Source organism: Varanus komodoensis, unplaced genomic scaffold (assembly GCF_004798865.1).
Source record: "Varanus komodoensis strain SLA01 unplaced genomic scaffold, ASM479886v1 scaffold40, whole genome shotgun sequence".
In the NCBI taxonomy this organism is placed as follows: Eukaryota; Metazoa; Chordata; class Lepidosauria; order Squamata; family Varanidae; genus Varanus; species Varanus komodoensis.
In genome coordinates, this window is record NW_025335942.1 from 2,847,873 (window position 1) to 2,868,267 (window position 20,395).

Sequence of the window (20,395 nt, forward strand, 5' to 3'; positions counted from 1 at the left end):
CAAAGTCATTATACAGTGATCTGCAGGCAGTCCGTATTCTCTGATGTAATGTACTCATATGGTATGTGTGTTTTCAAACATGTACCAGTAAGCTTTGCATTGTAAGTGTGTATCTGGATCTTCAGAGAGTTCCAAAAGAAGTATGAAGAAGCCCATGTATCAATAGCACGGATTGCCAAGTAGTGGCAGGGACGATTGTGTGTCCTTCTCTGGACAGTGGCTCTGGTGGGTTGCTGGTTTGACATCCTGTCGGATGAATGTAACAGGTCCTGAAAGCATCTTTGGATCAGAACGATGGTGCTTCACTTTGTGATTTGAGATGAGTACTACTAATTTGTAAAAATTAGTCTGTTTGGAAACATAATTGTGCCAGTCTGAATAAAGCCCTCTGATGCAGTGGAAGATGGGTAGGTTTACTCAAACAGCTTATCCTGTGTGCTTGGGCTGTACTCAGGGCAAAAGACAAAGATGCAACATAGAAAGTGCAGATTGCACCTAGACGGCCTGTGAGGCATTTATTGCTCACATGTAATTCATTTCTCATAGTTGTTTGTGGGTTCTTTAGACAATGCTCTGATCCATCGCACTTCTGTTTTAAAGAGCATGGAGCAAATGGAGTATTACTTCTGAAAGCAAGAGAAATGATTCCAATTGTTATTATAATTGGAATAGCTACAATTACTTGTATAATTGTGATACTGTAGCACCATCTAGATTTTATGCAATAGAAAAGGAAAAGTTTTGATTTCAATTCTTCAGTGAATCAAAAAGCAAATTAAATCAATTAACAGCCTTGTGTCGAAAAGTTTATGTGGAAGGAGGGTTGGGTAGACCAGTTGTTGCTCTTGAAACTAGCTCTCTTCTACAAGCTAGTCATTGCTTTTCTGTTTGCAAAGTCTTCTGGATTGTTCTTTTGCATACTATGCCACCCTAAGCTATTTTTCATTGAATAAAATGTCTGGAAATGATTGCAAGTCTCGGATGCAAACTTTGCTATAAAATGGGAGTAGAGTAGGTGTATCCTGTAAGTAACATTGGAAGGAGCTTTTGCTTTTTTTGTCTTAATTTGTAGCCAGCTTTTCTGTTAACCGGTTATTTTGCATGCCCAGTGTTTAGTGGAGATAATTGTATTTATTTATTTAATTGGTTTCAAGGTCACTCTCAGAGGTTCTAATAAAATTTAAAAACATAAACCATGAATTAATACATAAAAACAACGTATAGGATAAAACAGTAGAAATACAAATAAAGGCAAACATACAGATAACCATATGACATTCATACTCTAAAAATCTGGGCAAATAAAAAGGTATTCCCAAGGACCTTTGGGAACAAGGCACCAAGGAACATAAACAAAACCCAGACCAAACAAAAAGCCAGAACATACACACGAATTTTAAAAGGACAAACCTCAAGAGCATTCCAGAATCGAAGTGGCACAACTCAAAGGGTCTTACGACAATGACACCTTCCGCTTCACCCTTCTAGGCTGTAGGACCACAGGTGGAACACCTCCATAATGGCAGGAGAAGGGAATCGTTGGGGCTAACGGGTTCTAAATCATGTATGCACGGAGCTGCTTGGGTGATCCCAAATCCTGCTGCCAGGACCTCATTATTTGCAGCTTGACACTGTCTTGTCATTTAACCTGCATCAGCTTCTGAAGTATTTCTGACTGACTCCAGTTCAAAGTGTGGGTTGAGCTCCTCTGTGCCATTTGGATCCAGAATAGCTATAGAACCAGCTGCGCTTGCAGGAATGAGCCTGCATGTTAAACTCCAGTGTCTGGTCCCCCTTCCTCTTTCCTTTTACTTCCAGCTTTCAGGAAAATGGGTAAAGCGGTTATGTTTAGACATGCGTTTAATGCTGTCTGATTGCAAGAGCTTTGTTGATGCTGCTGCTGCATTTAAGTTAGGGTGTAATCCTACCGAATGTGCTGCCAGTGCTTCTAAGCGGCGAAACCCAGAAGTGTCCAGGGGAGTGTGGGGGGAATCCTTACCTTCCCACCACTCCTATTCTGCCATTCAACTATACATGGCTGATTTTTGCCCTCAAACTGCAGCACTTGGATGGAGAAGACCCATTCATTCCCACTTTCCCTCTGGCTCCAAAATTCCTTAAAAAGGCAGTTCTTTTATTTAAACTCCACAGATAACAGAACCATTTGAGCGCCAAATAACCTTCTACCATAGTTGACAAGAAAAGCATCTGCCCATGGAAAGTGTTGAATCCAACCAGGAAATTTTCCCTTGGTCCCTCCCTTTTGGTGAAGCTTTGGGCTCTGCCCTCAGGGTGGACGGTTAGGGTTAGGGCACTGCTGAAGGAACTTCAGAGGCTTCGGTCCCCTTCGCTCCTGCTGCTCTTCAGAACCCTCTGGACAGTCTGCCATGTGCGAGAGATGGGCCCCAAGGAACCTACAGGAAGGAAGACGGTTGGAGTGGCTCACCTGGCCCCCTTATCGCCTTTCCACAGTTGATGCTTTGACTGTGGAGAAGCAGCCAGTGCAGTTCTTTGAGTACCATTTCTGAGAAATGGGGAGCAGGACCAGACCACACATCTCTACATTGCTGGTCAGAACTCTTTTTCTGACCTCCTGGGAATCTGAATTATCCTGTGGACACCTAAACACTGACCAAGGGCTATAGGATTGCTCTTCCCATTGTCTGTTCTAAATTGGCTTTCTCGTTGCCATTTTATTGTGCTTGTATGCGGCTTTGGCACCCATATGAGGTTGAAAAGTAGCATTTAAATATTTGTATAAATAGAGACACAGAAGCAAATCTTTTATGACAGTATTCTAAAGGCTCTGTAACAACATTAGTGAGACCTAGTTTTAATAAATGAGTTGCTAAAATGAAATAATAATTAAGGGAATACGTGATCAAAAGTACAAATATTTTGATGGATTCTTGGCTACACAATTAGATAGGTCAAATAGAACTTGATTTTTTAAGGGTTAGCATTTTCTGCGCTTGTTTGATATGCTACACATGATTTTAAAGGATTTCAGTTTTTAGACATGGAAGGGTAGACTCTAGCCATCTGTATCGTACAATTAAAAATCATCAACTTAAAATATGTTGCTTATTGAATATTTTGCTGCATGTTCAGTGTTAATTGTGGAAATACAGAGTATGTGTTAAAGAGAGAGAGACCAGTACTAAACTGCATTTAGTAATAAAATGTTATGTTTCCATATTTCCCCAGTGTGACAATGCAAAGGGACTTAAAGCCTTCTATGATGCAATAAAATATGGACCTACGCACCTAATGGTTTTTGGTGGAGTATGTACAACTGTAACATCCATCATTGCCGAATCCCTAATAGGATGGAATTTGGTCCAGGTAAGCAACAACAACCTGTATATGTGTAAGTTTCTGAAACTTAAATGTTAGGACATTTTTTGGAAAACTGATTGTTTCTATTATTAATAGTTCCATTGCAGGAGTAGGTGGACCTTAAGCACGCATGATGTAATTTTACTAGAAGTTAAAAGTCTGTCAACAGACTCAGTGTGGGTCCGGATTCAACATGGTGATTTGAGGTAGAAACACCTGTTTACTTTACTCAGTGAGTCATATACTGAAATGACCTGCACAGGTAAACACAAATCCAATTCCGAATCCCTAGAGATCATGGATTCCAAAGACCAGGAGAGATGAACAAAGAACTGCTCAGATTCAACTAATGCATACAGCTACTTTATGCTGATCCTGGGAGAGAAGCCCATTGAAAACATGACAATGGATTTTCCTTTGCATTTGCAGTCTTTTTTAGGGCAAGTAGGTTGTGCCAGCATTTTAAATCAGAGTCCCATTTCAGAACACTGAAGGGCAAGCTGGAACATGCAGGGAAGTGCGGGATTCTTATTTCTGTATTTGCAGAAATGGGTTGCACCCAACATTTCCGATACGCACTTCTTTGGTATGTAGCCAAGTGCATGTGGAATTGTATGCAAGCCCTAATCCATCCACTTCAGCAAGATGTTTATTTAATGATTAGCAAGTTTTTTAATTAATAGCAATTGGGGGTGGGATTTAACCTTTACCTCCTCAGCTGTGATCTCGATGATAATCACACATGGGGTGGCACTGGGCAGTAATTAGCTTTAGGAAAAAGGCTCCTAGTGGTTAAATTTAATTTAATTTAATGTTTTTCTATGCTGTCCCATTACTATAAAAGTCTCTGGATGACTTACAAAGAACAAGCTCGTGTTCCTTTCCCTTCACATACATGGTTGCTAACTATACAATACAAATAATGTCACATTTTGCTCTAAGAATTAGCCTGTTCCTACACAGCCTGAAAATTTACACAAAACCAGCAGATACTGCCATGCTGTGTATTCCTATATTCTTTTGTTAAAAATAGCCAAAATCAAAACATGCATACTTGGTCTACTAAAACTCTCTTTGGATTTCACTCTTGTTAACTCACATGGCAAAGAGCAGAAAACTGCAAACTGCCAGTCCTTACAATTAGCCATAATGTAATTCTGGTTTGTTTTTAACAACGTTCCTACTCTGCAGGTAAGCCCCAAACAAATATTTTGGCAAATAGTATTTAGAGAGGGGTGCTAGAAGTCTCACTACAGTAGTCATAAAAGCTGCCAGAAGAGCTAACTGCTTAAGTCCTTGAATGCTTCTTGCCACGTCCCTCCCTTGTAGGCTAATACCATTATTTATTTATATGCAACATTTGCATGCTGCCCAGTTCTGCCACAGCACCTTTGGGGTGCTCACAGTCATGTGTGGCTAAAGAAATACAGTTCGGTCCTGTGTAAGCCCGACTGTGTCATTTCCAGGAAAGCCTTAGGGTTCCTAAAGTCGCTCAGCCTCATTGAACACATACAGAGCTTACTTCCATGTGAAGACACATCAGGTGGTGGTGTAAGTCCGTGATCTCCATGGTGGGCACGGGGAAATCAGGTGTATCGAAGATGGAGGGCTCAGCTATCGCTGCCGCTGTGTTCAGGCTTCAGCTAGCAATTTTCTTTTCCTGTGCCGGATTTTCTTCTGTCAGGCCACATTATGTATGGCAGTAAATGACACTGGAGGTGGAAGTCGCTTAAGCGTTAAAGATTGATGTGGCACCGATGAATATGGTTTAAACTCTCCGAGCCCTGTGATGGAGCTATTACCATAGCAATGCAGTCTTAATTGTATACTAGCCCAATTATAGAGGAAGGACAAAATTTGCCTATCTGCCAGGCTGCAATTTCATTAATCTTTTCAAGTCATAAACTAGTGCCACAACATATGGGCTAATTTCAACGTGCAGCGCGATGGATGCTGTGTAGATACAACACCTTGCTTCGCTACTAGAAAAAAATACTGCTTAGCGTGAGAAGTGCTTAAAGGAGGCAGCAGAATTCTTGGATTTTCTGTGCAGCGGTCGGCAAGGGCAAGGTTGGAGCGCCCAAAGCTACTGGGACAAAATAATGCTACACCAGTGTGGTGCAGAAATTGGAATGTTCCAGTAGGACTGGGTTTTTGTCCCCAGTCTGCCTTGAAACTGACTTTGGGTCAGTTACAGACTCTCAGCCTGGCCTACCTTGCAACTGGGAGGATAAAATGGAGAGGAAGGTGATCATGTATTCTGCCATGAGTTCCTGGAAGGAGAGGCAAGGTATGCATGTAACAAATAAATAAAAGAAGTCCTTATGTGCTTGGGAAGCATGTTCAAGTTTTGCAAAACAGTATTTTACTTGAAAGATCTTCAATCGGCACAGTAACTTAAAGCCTATTAAATTATCTGGTTGTCCCCTTGTTTGGTGTTCTCCAAGTGTATCTATTTTAAAATAGCCCCTGCTTCTATGTTGTTGGGTGTCTAACAAAGGAATGACAACTCTTAATAGTTCTGGTAACCTCACTTTGTTCTATAGCCATCACAGGAATGTGTAATTATTTTTCTGATGTCTGAACAGGAATCGAAACATGCAATGAGTGCCCTAGTCTGGATGCGAAGGAAACAGATTAGACTGATAGGAGGAGTTTATTTATTCTTATTATCTATTTAGTTGAGCCTATATAAATAAATTGGATGGATGGTGCAGGGAGCATCTGGAAGATGGCTGTGAATCACTGAGTTAGCTAATTTTTAAGGAGGAGCCGTTTTGTTGCAGATTGGCACAGTCTGGGTGCCTGCATTTACAGGAGAAATGTCACCTGTGAATGGAAAGTTAAGGTTTGCTGGCTGTGGTTTTAATTTTCTGTTATGTTCCCAGACTAATGTTGAAGCTGTGAACGTTGTAAGTGAGGTTTGTGGATCGTGAGCTGCGGGAGTGATGTTTCTGACTTTTCCATTCGATAGCAAGGCTGCCATGTCATACATAACAAACCCTCTGTATGAAATAGCCCTCTCTTTCGAAAGGGGTTTGAAAACTGCACATCTAAGCTTTTAACAAAAGAGGAAGTAAGGTCTTGATCCGGGTTCCACACCTCTGCCATAAGATAATATTCCCCCTGGGTGGGTGACTTTGGGCCAGTCACAGACTCTCAGCCCAGCCTACCTCACAGGGTTGTTGTGGGGATAAGATCAAGAGGAGGAGAATTGTGTTTCCAGGAAGGAAAAAGGGCAGGGTATGCAATGCTTGTAGGTGAACATCAGCCATGAAGTGGGGTGGGGACTTTATGGGAAATTGGTGTGAGCCCCCCCCCCCCCCCATCCAACAGTTCAGGTCAGGGCCTCCCCATCTGCTTTTTTCAACATCCTTGGACAGTTTGGCCCTGAGGAGCAGAGCTGAGCGTCTCACGGACCTCCAAGCCTCCTTTTGTGTTTCTTGGCTGATGTTTCCCTGCAGATTCAGTAGAGGCAGTGAGCGAGCCCCATGCCAGCAAAACATTGTCTGTGGAATTTTCTAAATTACCCTTAAAACAGTCAGTGGGTGAGACCATGCTTCTGTCCCCGTATCACACTGAGCAACAAAAGTGTGCTAGGAGAGCCGGTCTATTTAACTGTGACTCATTTGGCCCCTTTCTGTTCAGCTCAACAGCCTTCTAGAGACCCCATAACCAACTCTGGTTGCAGGTAGAGCAGAAGTGGAAGGATTAGAACCACTTGGGATGCTCTGTACATGTTTTGGCATAATAACTCGCCTCTGAAATTGTCCTCCTGTTTGAAAAGCAGTTTGGTGGGCTACTCTCTGAGAAACAAGGGCTCAAGGATCCTTAAGCAGTACGTTTTTCTGAGTCCTGGGTAAAGCCTCCATAGATATCCGAAATGGCAGCTGGTTCTCTAATTTGCAGCGTTGCAAATTATAATTTTATTTTTGTAGAATGTTTTATAGCTATATCTAGGCCTGAAAGCAGAGCACGCTCCTAGAGGTTTAATAAAATGGGGCCAAAAGGGATATAAAAGTGGATCCGGAGCTCTCCAAGCTGAACTTGGAGCAATCCGGATAATTGCTTGCTGCTGCAGTGTCGCCCTCTTGGTGCCCACCAGCTGCCTGTAAAGCACCGCTGGAAGTCACTGGAAGGAAAGTGTGTGTGTGTGTGTGTGTGTGCGCGCGCGCGCTTGGTTGCTTACCCTCCTTTTCAAGAAAAGACTTCTTAGCCATGGTGCTTTGAGGGAGAGAGGCAGGCTGGCAGGCCTGAGAGCTGCTAGAACCGCCGGCAAGGTCCATGCCCCTGTTAAATAGGTTGCTTTAGGGCTGCATCATCATCTCTGGAGTAAACGGAGACGCTGTGCAGAGGTGGCTGAAGTTTGACAAGGTAACACCGATATTTCTCCTTCTGCCATCATGCTCACCCCGTAAATTTTTTAGAGGTTTAGCAGTCTGTTAAAACAGTTGTTCCTTGGTGTCCGCTACTGTGTCTGCCTGCTGAGAATGATGCTGTTTCCAAAGTCTAATGAACAACTACAGGAAAAACAGTTCTGTTTTGACACATGGCTGCGTATGTCAGAAGGACTAAGTTATTCTGTTAAGAATAAAAGTCTGTTCTTTGTGCATGATATCAGTATCCCTGCCGATGCTTCCTACTTTGAGCCCATAGTGAGATTATCTGGAAAAATAATGAGCTATACCTTCTAATTATTTTCTCGAGGCTACGCCAGAAAGGAGCTGGTAAGGATTTCCATGTACAAGCAGCTTGTGAAGTCTGTGTTTGTCTTTTGGCTTTCCCAGTTGGCATTATGGGGTCAAGATATTAGCAGAGCTTCTTACTACTTTTTAATTTATACCCCCTCCCTTTTTCTTACAAAGAACTCAAGGCAGCCTACATAATTCTCCTCTCAGTGTTATGCATACCACAACAACCCTGTGAGGTAGGTTGGGCTGAGAGTCTGCGCCTGGTCCCGAACCACCCAAGCTGGCTCCATGGCTGAACGGGGACTCGAACCCGGATCATCTGAGTCCCGGCCCCGTGCTCTTAACCACTGCACCACGCTGGCTCTCGGTGTGGTGTAGACTTCTTTAGCCTTTTGAGGATAAATATTGATGTTTGGTGTGAGGTTCAGGTGTTATTTATGACATGATAAGCAAGTAACTGAGGGGCCATGCTGTTAACATGGGAACAGATTCCACTTCTGACAAACTGGAGATGGAATACAGCAAAGAACAGAAGAGCTACACTGAAGGGACCAAGAAGAGACCAAGGAGTCCTCCAGTCCAAAGCCTTTGGCTCATGCAGTGGCCAACATGCGACTGTGGAATTTCAAAAGTTGTCTTTTGAGAGCAACCCCATTTTCCTGCCTGAATTTGCCTAATCCTCTTTTAAAGCTGTTCAAATTAGTGGCCGTCATGAACTCCGGTTTCATTTCTGTCATCTAATACGAAAGTTTCCTTGATGTTTAGTCCAATGAGCAAATCTGACCTGGAGGCTGTTATACCATCAGGCCTCAAGTACCACATTGGCAGACAGGAAAAAAGAAGTAAAAGAAAGGTTACAGGAAAAAATAGTGTACTCCAGTCTGTTACGTTATTCTAGAAGTGTGATCCTAATTTCATTTCTTCGCCACCGAATAATGGAATTTTATAATTGTGGCCCTAGGCCTTAAAACACAGAAGTAATTCAACTCTAATAGTCATTTAGGAATGCTGTAATTTCCATCATTCTAATGTAGTTACCTGCATATATACAGCTTTTCAGGGTAATAAAAGCAAGACTCTTGTTGTATCTAGATTTTTAAAGCATTTCTTGATGACATAATTTATATAATGCCCATCTTGTTCGCTTGTGTTTTATTTCAATACCAGCACTTCAGTAAGTATGATTAAAAGTGTAGTTTTTCACACCTTCATTTTTTCATATTCGCCAGCAAACCCCAAGGGGGGACATAGGGAGAACAGAATCTATGAAAACATGCCTCAACCAAATTTTTAAACAACCTACTTATGTTTTGAGTTGACCTGTCTGATATTCTGCACCAAGTGATATCACTTAATCTTGATTCATTTGATTAAAAAGCAAAACAAAATTAATAACAGTATTAACAAATGAGCATTGCTGGTGCGTATGTTTAAAAAATAAAACAGCAATTGAGCAGCAGATTAAGAGATTTAAAATTAAACCAAAAGAGCGCCTAGTGGGACTGTATCCAGATGATGTAGTGCTGTGTGTGGTGGAGATTAACGGATCAATTAGGGGATAATCCTCAAGTCCTGGGGGTGGGCAGCAGAGGGGCCCTGGAATGCGGCAAACCGTGTAGGGAGGGAGGTGTGTCGGCGCAGGCCTTCTGGAAGCTTCAGTGGTACCTGCTGCACCATCCATGGTGCTCTGTAGATGATGGACCTAATATGGGGCCTTCTGGGAGAAGGTCGGGTGTGCTGGATGAAACTGTGCACCTGCTGGATCCAAAGCCCTTCTGGTTTCCCCGACACACCACTGGTGATGCCAGAGCTTGTAACAGCCCTGGAAGAGGTATTTTAAATGTGGAGGACCATCCTATATCTCAAGGAGTTAGAGGTGCTAGCCCTTGTCTTGAGTTTTGTTGGGGCCTATTTATGGAGCTAGTCAAATATACTGTTGTATTAGCTCCTTGGGGCAATTCTGTTGGCCCTGAACTGTTTGCGGATGGCTTCTGAGAAGACCTCAAGGTTAAGGCGACTTGTTGGCTTGGTTTGAATGTCACCACAAACCAAACACGCATGGTTTCCATAGCTTGCATTTTTTGACCTGACAATCCCATAGCTTCCATGTGAATACAGTTTCCGCACTCCCCCGTCATCCTCCCAGGCTTCCCAAGCATTCCAGCAACTCAATGAGCAAAATCCACTTCTTTAATAATCTTGTTTCCTATCAACTTCAGCGGGCATTTCCCTGATCGGTCCACGGAGGTTTGGAGGAAGGTTCACCCTCCTTCCTTTCCTTTCTTTAATGCTTCCTAGCCATTCCTCCTCCTAAATTGGGTTTTAAAAAAACCCATTAAATTGCTATGATTGCTCCCCTTTACCTGCTTTCTCTCTTTCGTAGAAGGTAAGTAGGGTGATATGAACAGTACTCAGCCAAGAGGAAGAAAGTACGTGTTGGCATATGTGTAGCTAGGAGGACGTGGGTAGGGGAGATTAGATGCCCAGTGAAATGCCTTCTATGGAACGCTTCCTCTTTTTTGCCACGCAAACTAGATCTCCTGGTTTTGGATGTCACGAGAAACTGTGGCAAAGCATGGAAACTCTTGCTTGGTTTCCAGAGAACACGTGCATCATGCTGACCCATGGACAAATGTTCTGTGACTAGGTTCAGACGACACAACAGACCAGCAGGGATAAAATGCCACCATGGGCTTCTTGCAGTACTTGGAGTCCAGCTGTTCTCAACCAGGGTGGTGGGCAAGAGAGTTATCTATGCTGCTGGGCTGGCAACTGAGGCTGGTGGAGCAGTAGCCCTCTGAGGGTATTTATTTATTTATTAAAACATTTTTATGCCGCCCCATTCGCCGAAGCCTCGGGGCGGCTTACAACATCGATAAAACAATAAGTTAAAATCTCCATATAAAATAATCTTAATTAAAACACACATTATAAAATAAGTCGCCCTGGCCAGATAAAATTCAATTATATTTAGCATTTAAAATGTTGCTTAAATAAAAAGGTCTTAGCCTGGCACCGAAAAACAAATAACGACGGCGCCAGGCGGACCTCTCTGGGGAGCGCATTCCATAACTTAGGCGCCACCGCTGAGAAAGCCCTTCTCCGAGTAGCCACCCTCCTAATTTCTCTCACGGAGGGCTCCCGGAGAAGGGCCTCTCCCGCCGATCTCAGGGGGCGACTGGGCAAATATGGATGTAAGCGCTCCTTCAGGTAACCAGGACCCAAGCCGTTTAGGGCTTTATAGGTCATTACCAACACCTTGAATTGGGCCCGGACTTCAATGGGGAGCCAGTGAAGCTGACGGAGAACTGGAGTCATGTGAACATAACGTCCAGTCCCCGTCAGCAGCCTGGCAGCTCTATTCTGAACCAATTGAAGTATCCGGACCGTCTTCAAGGGTAGCCCCACGTAGAGCGCGTTACAGAAGTCAAGACGGGAAGTCACCAGCGCATGAGTCACTGTTGCAAGGCAGTCGTACTCCAGGTAGGGGCGCAGCTGATGAATCAGCCGAAGCTGGAGGAAAGCGTTCCTCGCCGCTGTTGTCACCTGAGCTTCAAGTGAAAGCTCTGGGTCGAGGAGCACTCCCAAGCTGCGGACCTTGTCCCTAGGAGGGAGTGCAACCCCATTCAGGACAAGGTTCAGGTCACATACAGATCTCTGTATACAGATCTCTGGGAGACAGTTTCGAGAAGGAAGGAAAGAGAGGGGCAGATAAAGAAATCTGCTGGTTAAGGGAGTTTACAGAACTGTAGGAGTGTACGTTTACGATTAAAATCCTGAAATAGATTGCTGAAATTAGTACCATTTGCTCAGTTACTTCGTTCCTGTTTAATAACGTAATTCCTTCACCCATTAGAGCATTTATTGTATTCTGAATCCCAGAAAAGAATGCTTTGCTCTTTGGCAAAACAATACCCATTAAATACCTTTTTAATTGGGCTGGGGGAAATGGAAAACCTAGCCTGCACCTTCAGGCCGACTAGTATGAGCTGGCAAGACATAGGAAGTGGTAGTTTCTTTGCAATGGAAATGTTCCCTCTTAATATTCCTCTGGCCAGGAATTAATTAAACTAATTCAAGAATATGGACAGATTGAGGGATGGAAGAGCATTTAAAAATAAATCCCAGGTCCTGCCTTTGAAAAACTGAAGAAGACATTGCTAGTGATAATTTGTTACAAAGAACAGTGTGGTCAAGGCGAAATGGTCTGTTATGCATAAATACAGATAGATAGTTAAAGTAGAAGTTTATTTTAAGATAATTATATACCTCTTCTGAAAAGGTTCAGGAATGTTTGATAATTGTGCATGTTTTAAATTGCATTAGGCAAAATGAATGTGGTAAAAATGAGTATATTTCCAAAAATAAAATACCTTTCCAGAATATTCCAAAATGTAAATGACTAATAAACTCTGTAAGAATGACAGAAAATAATGAATAATTTTATTTGGAGAGAAGGGAGAGCAAGGGTAGATAATTTGAAAAGCATTTAAAGGATTGCAGTCTAAAGGTTATCTGGGAGTAAAACCCAATGAACTTCATAGGACTTCTAAGTAGACAAACATGGGATTTTGAAGGAAAGGCAGTTTCGGTATTCTGAATTTTAAGCAGTAATTATCGCTTGCCTGTGAAGCTCACTGCTAGATTTTGGGCCAGTCACTCTCAGACTAATCTATCTTCCAGGACTGGTGTTGTGAGGACAAAACTGGAGTCCTGTTAGCTGTATTGGGCTCCAAACAAGAGGAGAAATGGCAGGATAACATGTGATGTAATTATTTGGTTAATGCAGTAGATTAAAGTACAGCAAAGTAAAATAATTGCCCTGGAAAACTAACCACTACAAAAATAGTATTAAAATTTGGGATAGTAAAAGTAAGTTGAATTGTAGAAGTGAGAATGGAAAGGATAATGCAAAATTGGATAAGTTGAGCAGAAATTAATGCCCAAAATGTCTCCATTAAAATAATTGATAAAGGATTATAACTTCTGTTGGAATGGTCATTTAGGACGTTTTATTGTTTGGAAGAAAAATATTAACTACACATCAAACTATACTTAAAATATAGTAATTTAAATGTATGACATTGTTGACAATATGGAAATAAGATCGGTTTTACAAAATATTAAAATTAAACCTTTTTGATGAAACAGAAACAAATATGTAACATTCATCAATGGAAAATAGAGAAATGAATTGGAAAGGTGAATTAAGTGATTATCTGAACTATATATGATTATGCTTAAAATACCAGTGCAATAAAAATGAATTTGAATGGGCCGCAGATACACAGATGAAAATCCTTGATGGCAACTTTTATTTATAGATATTTGAGGCTTTTCTGTTGCAACTAATTACAGAGGGAATTGACAAAACATGGCCACACAATGGCATTTGACAGTATGAAAGAGACACAAACTATATAAAGTGAAAGAGGGCAAATCCTTGGTTTGTCAAGAGATAAAATGATTTTTTTATTTCACATATAATAGAAGATAGTGATGATGATGATGATGATGATGATAAATGAGATTTCTTTCTCTCTAAAGCTTGAGCCTGAACTAATGTTTGTTTATTGAATTAAAGGATGACCATAAATTCCCTGCAATAAATAAGAGCCAGTTTTATGCCTATTGCAAATCCAAGAATTATGTTAGCAAAATATGGAAGAGCAAAAAGAAAAAAAAAGAAACTTACTAAAATAGAATTACGAAAATATGAGATCATTTTGAGATGGTAAATATAATGTGTATATATCTATAATTGGTAATATATCTATATTGATAATAGTTGAAAATGCAATAGTAATCAGTAATTAATTATAAATTAATTGGGTACAAATAAGTAAGGCTGAAATCACTCTTATCTGGGAGCTGATTATGCTGTTAGATGCTGGCTTTGTGAATATATTAGATTTATACATAATGTATTCTTACAGGGAGATTTACTGGGTCAAATTGTTGGTAGAGATATAATTTAAGCTTATTATTAGTAAATATTGTAAGTGCATTTGCATAGGCATGACCCATATATTTTATGCATTCCAATAAATATATTTTTAAATAAATCACTTAACGCTCTGAAGATGAATTATACCATGAATATTTAAAGAAAAGAAAATAACCTTTCCTGACAATTGAAATGAGTTGCATAGAAATGAATACTGAACATTCTGTTTTTCATATATCTTAACATTCTCTGCCTCTTCTTCTACTCCCAGATTTATTTTTTGTGGAATAGTATCTCTCATAATCACCAAGGCTGAGATCTGATTGTCATTAGGGGCACAGATTCCTTTGATTATTTGTTAACGTGTTTACTATCCGTATCATTATTATTTATTTTATTTCCATACCACCCCACGGCCAAAGCTCTCTAGGCCAGTTGCGTATGTATCCTACCATACGTTCCACTTACAAGGAACCTAAGATTGCTTTTGCAACTCCTCCCCATTTTAAATTTCACAACAACTTTGCGAGGTCGGTTAGGCCGCAAGTCAATGATTGGCTAAGAGTCACCCGGTGAACTTCATGACCAGGGAGGGTCTAGAAGACGGAACTCTCATTCCGGCATTCCAAGTACTACCGCTCATTCAGGTTTCCTTTTTCCCTTTCCTCATTCCATGTCAGCAAAAAGAAACTGTATTTGCATCTCTGGACTCAGCTTTCTATTCAACAGAAGTTGCAATGAGTAACGATCCCGTCCCCGTCCTCAAGTTTCTCTAGCCTGTACCAACACTAGCAGTGGGATAGATGCAATCATTCCATAAATATTTTGGGTTCCGATAGCATATTTCACGAGTCTGCAGTGCTTTGTATACCAGCAGCCCTGTGAAGAAGGCCATTTGGTACTCGAAGAGTGGGCAGATGTTTGTAAGGACAGCAGCTTGACTCAGCCGCCTGGTGGGTGTGGAGCAGTCAGATTGTTTGAACCGGTCGGCGTCTTCCCATCTCACGGACTCCAGGCTTTTTACTTTTTGGCAGCAGAGGCAGAGTTACTGCCAAATATACAGAGAGAGTCACCGCCGATCTCCATCCCCCCAATGAGTGTGCATTCATTAATTTGCACGTAAAACAATTTAGGGCATGTTCTTTGGAACTCGGCTTCCATAATTCCCAGACAGCCTCGTCCAGGGTGGCTGGTAATTATAGGAGTTGGAGAATGGTGTTAATGATGATTTATTTTCTGTACGATGCGATAGCAAAAGCTTTCTAGGTGGTTCACAGCAATTTGTTAAAAAAAAACACCAATAAAACACTGTACAGATACAATAAAAACAGCATAAAATTCAATGCAGAATTCAGAAACAATCTAAAAACCATTTGAGTTAAATTCAGTACATTCAGTAAACTAGAAAATTGTAGGCATAAGTCCTACAAATGCTATTATGAGCCATTAAATGCCTCAACATGGAGGGCGGTCCTAACTTAGTGCTGGAAAGATAATAATCGGGGGCACCACTGAGCAGGCACGCTTCCTTCCTTGTGTTTTATTTTATTTATTGCATTTCTATACTGCCCATTAGTTGTCACTTTCAACCTAATGGGCACCAGCTGAGGAAGACCGGTTTTGTATACACATTAACAGGTAATGTTTGAAAGACTGCATATATGCAACTCTGTATAGTTTATATCATGGGCCAGCAGCTTGTGGTATGTGTGTTGCATTCATGGTTAAAACAGCTGGGACAGTATTAGCTGGAGAGGCCCTCGCTGATGTTCAAAGGTGCTTTTTTTCCTCATTCTGGAAGCCGCATATCGATGCTGTATTCCCATATATGACTTTTGGATTAGAACATGGATGGCCAACTTGTACTCTGGCTGACCAATCTATTTTTCCAGTGGTTCATCTAGAAGTAAAAAAAAAAATAATCACAGATTTGGAGCTTGTTGCATTGTTGCTGCTGTTATGCACCATCGAATTGTCTCTGACTTACGGTGACCGTTTGAATGAAGGCCCTCCAATGTCTCCCATCCATTGTTGTGTTCCATACACTTCTTATACTGTGAGGTGTTTTGTAACCTCTGTAGGAGATGGTACGCAAAGCGTGTCTTTCTCTCCTCCTTTCCCCCATTTGCTTTTTCTTTCTGTGGTCAAAGAAGTAGCCTCCATCTGCCGATGAAAATTGTGTTGGCGCAGGATGTGGCCTGTTGAACGCCCCTTGGACCTCCCGTCAGCGACTGAGCATGCCGTTGTGAGGTGCCTGCATTATATGCATCACATTATGTGGTCCAGAGTGTGCACCATGGGATCTGGTTGGCACGGAGGACTTGGCGCCAGTCAGATTCAGTCGGATTCAGACCAATCAGGACCAGTGTTCCGGAAGGGCAGGGCAGCAGCACGGAGAGCGCCCGAGTGGTTCTGGGCCAACTGCTCGTCTCCTGCTCCACCAAGCAGCAGATGGTGATTGAGCCTTAAGAGTAGTTTGGGGTTCAGCAGTCCCGCTCGCTGCAACATGGTTGTGGCTTGGTGGCATTTCCATGGCTGAAATCCTTAGAATCTGAACACAGCAAAATGCGCTCCCCAAAACAGACATAGTCTGTGGGGCCTTCCTGGAGAACTAGACCCTATACATGTCAAACCCTAATGGTGCCCAGGGAGAGAGACCTCCTCCTCCTCCTCCTCATTATTATTATTATTATTATTATTATTTATTATTAGTTTAGCTTAATAAAACATTAATAACATTATGGCCAAAGCTGTTTGTGGAGTGAGTAAAATGAAACGGCATATAAATAGGAAGAGGAAGGGGAGACAAGTGGTGGGACTACTAAATAAGGAGGAAGGAGATCCAGTGACTGGTATGAGGGAACAGGCACTGATGCTGAACGACTATTTTGCCTCTGTGTTCTCCCCCAAAGCAGGACGGGGGAGATCCGCAGGGGAGATTAGATGAGACTGGGGATTTAGGGGCACAGATTATTTATTCATTTATTTATTTAGTAAACTTCTATGCCGCCCCATTCGCTGAAGCCTCGGGGCGGCTCACAGATTAGAGTCACCCCCCTTAAATCAAGGGGCTCCTCAGGGCATTGGACATTACAAAGGCGCCAGGTCCTGACAGGTTACACCTGAGAGGACTGAGAGAGTTGGCAGGGGTTCTTTCATGCCCGCTGGCCTCCATTTTTGAGGCCTCCTGGAGAACGGTGAAGTTCCAGAGGACTGGAGGGTGACATCAGTGGTCCCAATTTTCAAAAAAGGGTAGTAGAAGGGACATGGGGAATTACAGACCAGTTAGTCTTACGTCCATTGTAGGAAAAACAATGGAAAGGCTCACAGAGAGATCTAGTGATGCTAGATAGGAAGGGAGGCTGGTGGCCACACAACACGGCTTCCGAAAAACAGGTCCTGCCGGACAAACCTTGTGGAATTCTATGACGAGGTTTCGAGATGGCTGGATGGAGGGGATGCAGTGGATGTGGTATACCTGGATTTCAGCAAGGCTTTTGACAAAGTGCCCCATGATATCCTGGTTGAGAAACTGAGGAGTTTTGGGATACACCAAAGCACTGTCTGGTGGATTAGGGCATGGTTGACTGACAGAAAGCAGAGGGTAACCATTAGTGGGAAATCATCAGGATGGCGGCCAGTGACAAGTGGGGTCCCCCAGGGCTCTGTCCTGGGGCGGATCCTGTTTAACCTTTTCATAAATGACATGGAAGAAGGGGTGAACAGTCTGCTGATCAAATTCGCAGACGATACTAAAACTAGAGCAGTGGCCACAACTGAGGAGCAGGTACTCCAGTTCCAAAAGGATCTGGACAGACTATGGAAGTGGGCAGGAGAAAACAGGATGGCGTTCAATGTGGATAAGTGCAAGGTCTTGCACTTGGGGCACAGGAATAGGTGTCATAAGTACAGGTTGGGGGACAAGTGGACCTCGGGATGCTGGTCGACTGCAGGCTGAACATGAGCCAGCCATGTGATGCGGTGGTCAAGAGGGCGAACACCAGCCTTGGTTGCATAGCCAGAAGTGTGGCTTCTAGAGCGAGAAAGGTATTACTACCACTCTATACAATTCTGGTGCTCCTGCAACTGGAGTATTGTGCTCAGTTTTGGGCCCCTCATTACAGAAAGGATATAGTCAGGTTAGAGTCAGTGCAGCATAGGGCCACAAGGTTGGTGGCCGGTTTGCAGGGGATGCTGTATGAGGCAAGACTGAGGGAACTGGGTCTCTTCAGCCTGGAGAAGAGGAGACTCAGAGGGGATCTGTTGGTGACATGCAGGTATGTGAGGGGGTGTCACACAGGTGGGTAGAGACCTGTTCTCTCATGCAGAGGAGGGCAGGACAAGTTCCAATGGAGCAAAGCTCAAGGAATCAAGGTTCAGTTTGGATGCCAGGAAGCACTTTCTGACGGTTAGGACTCCGAGGGTATGGAGTGGGCTTCCACGGGAGGTGGTTGAGGCCCCATCAGTGCGGATGTTCAAAGATAGGCTGGACGTGCACATGGTGGGCATGTCATGAGGGGAGCCAGCTGGAGCTGGGGGTCAGACTAGATGGCCTGGGAAGCCCCTTCTGACTCGCTCTGTTTCTGTGTTTCTAATACAGCAAAAATTACGCATTTATAAATGTATCATATATATAAAATTATACATTTATAAATGTATCATGCTAGCTAGCTCAGGAAAATAATATTCCAGCAGTTAAATGTCCCTAATACTAAGAAAACATACAGTTCCTTTCATAAATAAGAATAATTTAGCTAACAAGCTTCACTCACTAATCCATATTACTAAAATGTCAGCTGCCGAAAAACACCTCAGTATCAAAATATGTTACATTTTAAGCCAATTAAATTAATCAAAATCTGTGAAAGCAGAATCATAAAATTAATCAAAATCTATGGAAGCAGAAACATAAAGCAGGGAAAAGTACAGGCGCATTACTCTCAATCCATAGAAAAGAAGCAGGAAGTCTGCTCACATCTTCAGTTCTGTTAACCACATACACAATTCTTGCCGAAGGAGTTCACTATTATTCACAAGCACTTGCCAGCGGCCCGTCTCGCACCTGAGCTGTCCAGGGCAACTTCACATGAACTCTTCTAATGAGGTGGCACCAAAATGTACATACCTGTTCTTTCTGTTATAATTACTACATGGAAAGGTGCCCTCCTCAGCCCTTCAGTGTAAGCATTTCTAAGTGATCCATTAGGGCCATGAAAAAAAAAAACATTCTGTCTAGAATTTTTTTCTTTATGATTTCTAAATTTTAAATAACTATGTTGTGTAAGTACAAAAGCAGGTCCACAACAGAATATTAGGAAAACAAAAATCATGTTCACACAAGAATTACTGACCTTTGCTGTTAATACTGAAGTGGAAATTGTGCAAGATTTTCACATACTTTTGCACAGTCATCAATTCAAAGGGAGACTGCAGCCAAGAAATTCAGAGAATGAGACTCAGAAGGGCAACAGTTAAGGAACTAGAAGCGATCATTAAGTGCAAGGAGGTTTCCCTGGAGACCAAGGCCAAGATCATTCAAACTACTGTATTCCCCATCACCTTCTAAAGGTATGAAAGGTGGACAGAAAGAAAGCTAGCAGGACCAAAATGGATGCATTTGAAATATAGTGCTGAATACAAATACCCTAGACCAGGAGTCCTCAAACTTTTTAAACAGGGGGCCAGTTCACTGTCCCTCAGACTGTTGTGGGGGGCGGACTATAGTTTGAAAAAATATGAACAAATTTCTATGCATACTGTACATAAAAATAATTAAAATTTATTTAAAAATTAATTAAAATTAAAATAAATTTTAAAATAAATTAAAAGTAAAATAAATTTTTAAATTAATTAACATTTTAAAAATAATTAAATTAAAAAATGTTTGCTCTGCTCACTTGGGCTGCAGCAGAAGCCCAGGATGAGGTGGGGAAGAGCAGGTCCATATTCAAGGGACATAGCTACAATGTCCGCGATCGTGCTGGGGGTGGGGGGAAGATGGGCACAATCATGTTGGGGAGGAAGAGGGACGTGATCACACTCATGCAGGGAAGATGGGTGTGATCATGGCCATCTTGCCCCCCCACCCAGCATGACTATGATAGCGACCATCTCCCCCCCCGCCCCGCGAGCACGACTGCGATTGCACCCGTCTTCCCTGCATGAGCATGCCCACGATCGCGGCCATCTCCCCACCGCCCTGAGCACGATCGTGCAGGGAAGGCGGGTGTGATCGCGGCCATCTCCCCCCCACAAGCACGACCACGACCGCGGCCATCTCCCCACCGCCCTGAGCATGATCGTGCAGGGAAGGCGGGTGTGATCGCGGCCATCTCCCCCCCACAAGCACGACCACGACCGCGGCCATCTCCCCACTGCCCTGAGCATGATCGTGCAGGGAAGGCGGGTGCGATCGCGG

The 20,395-nt window shown here is 42.7% G+C and overlaps 1 protein-coding gene across 1 annotated transcript in view; it reads left to right on the forward strand.

The window, feature by feature from the left end:
- Positions 1-20,395, forward strand: part of GABBR2 (gamma-aminobutyric acid type B receptor subunit 2) — a 303,445-nt gene that overhangs the window by 34,339 nt on the left and 248,711 nt on the right. Inside the window, exon 2 of the mRNA XM_044442826.1 lies at positions 3,208-3,345. Coding sequence (XP_044298761.1) covers positions 3,208-3,345 — 138 coding nt within the window. The remainder of the gene's footprint in view (positions 1-3,207; positions 3,346-20,395) is intronic.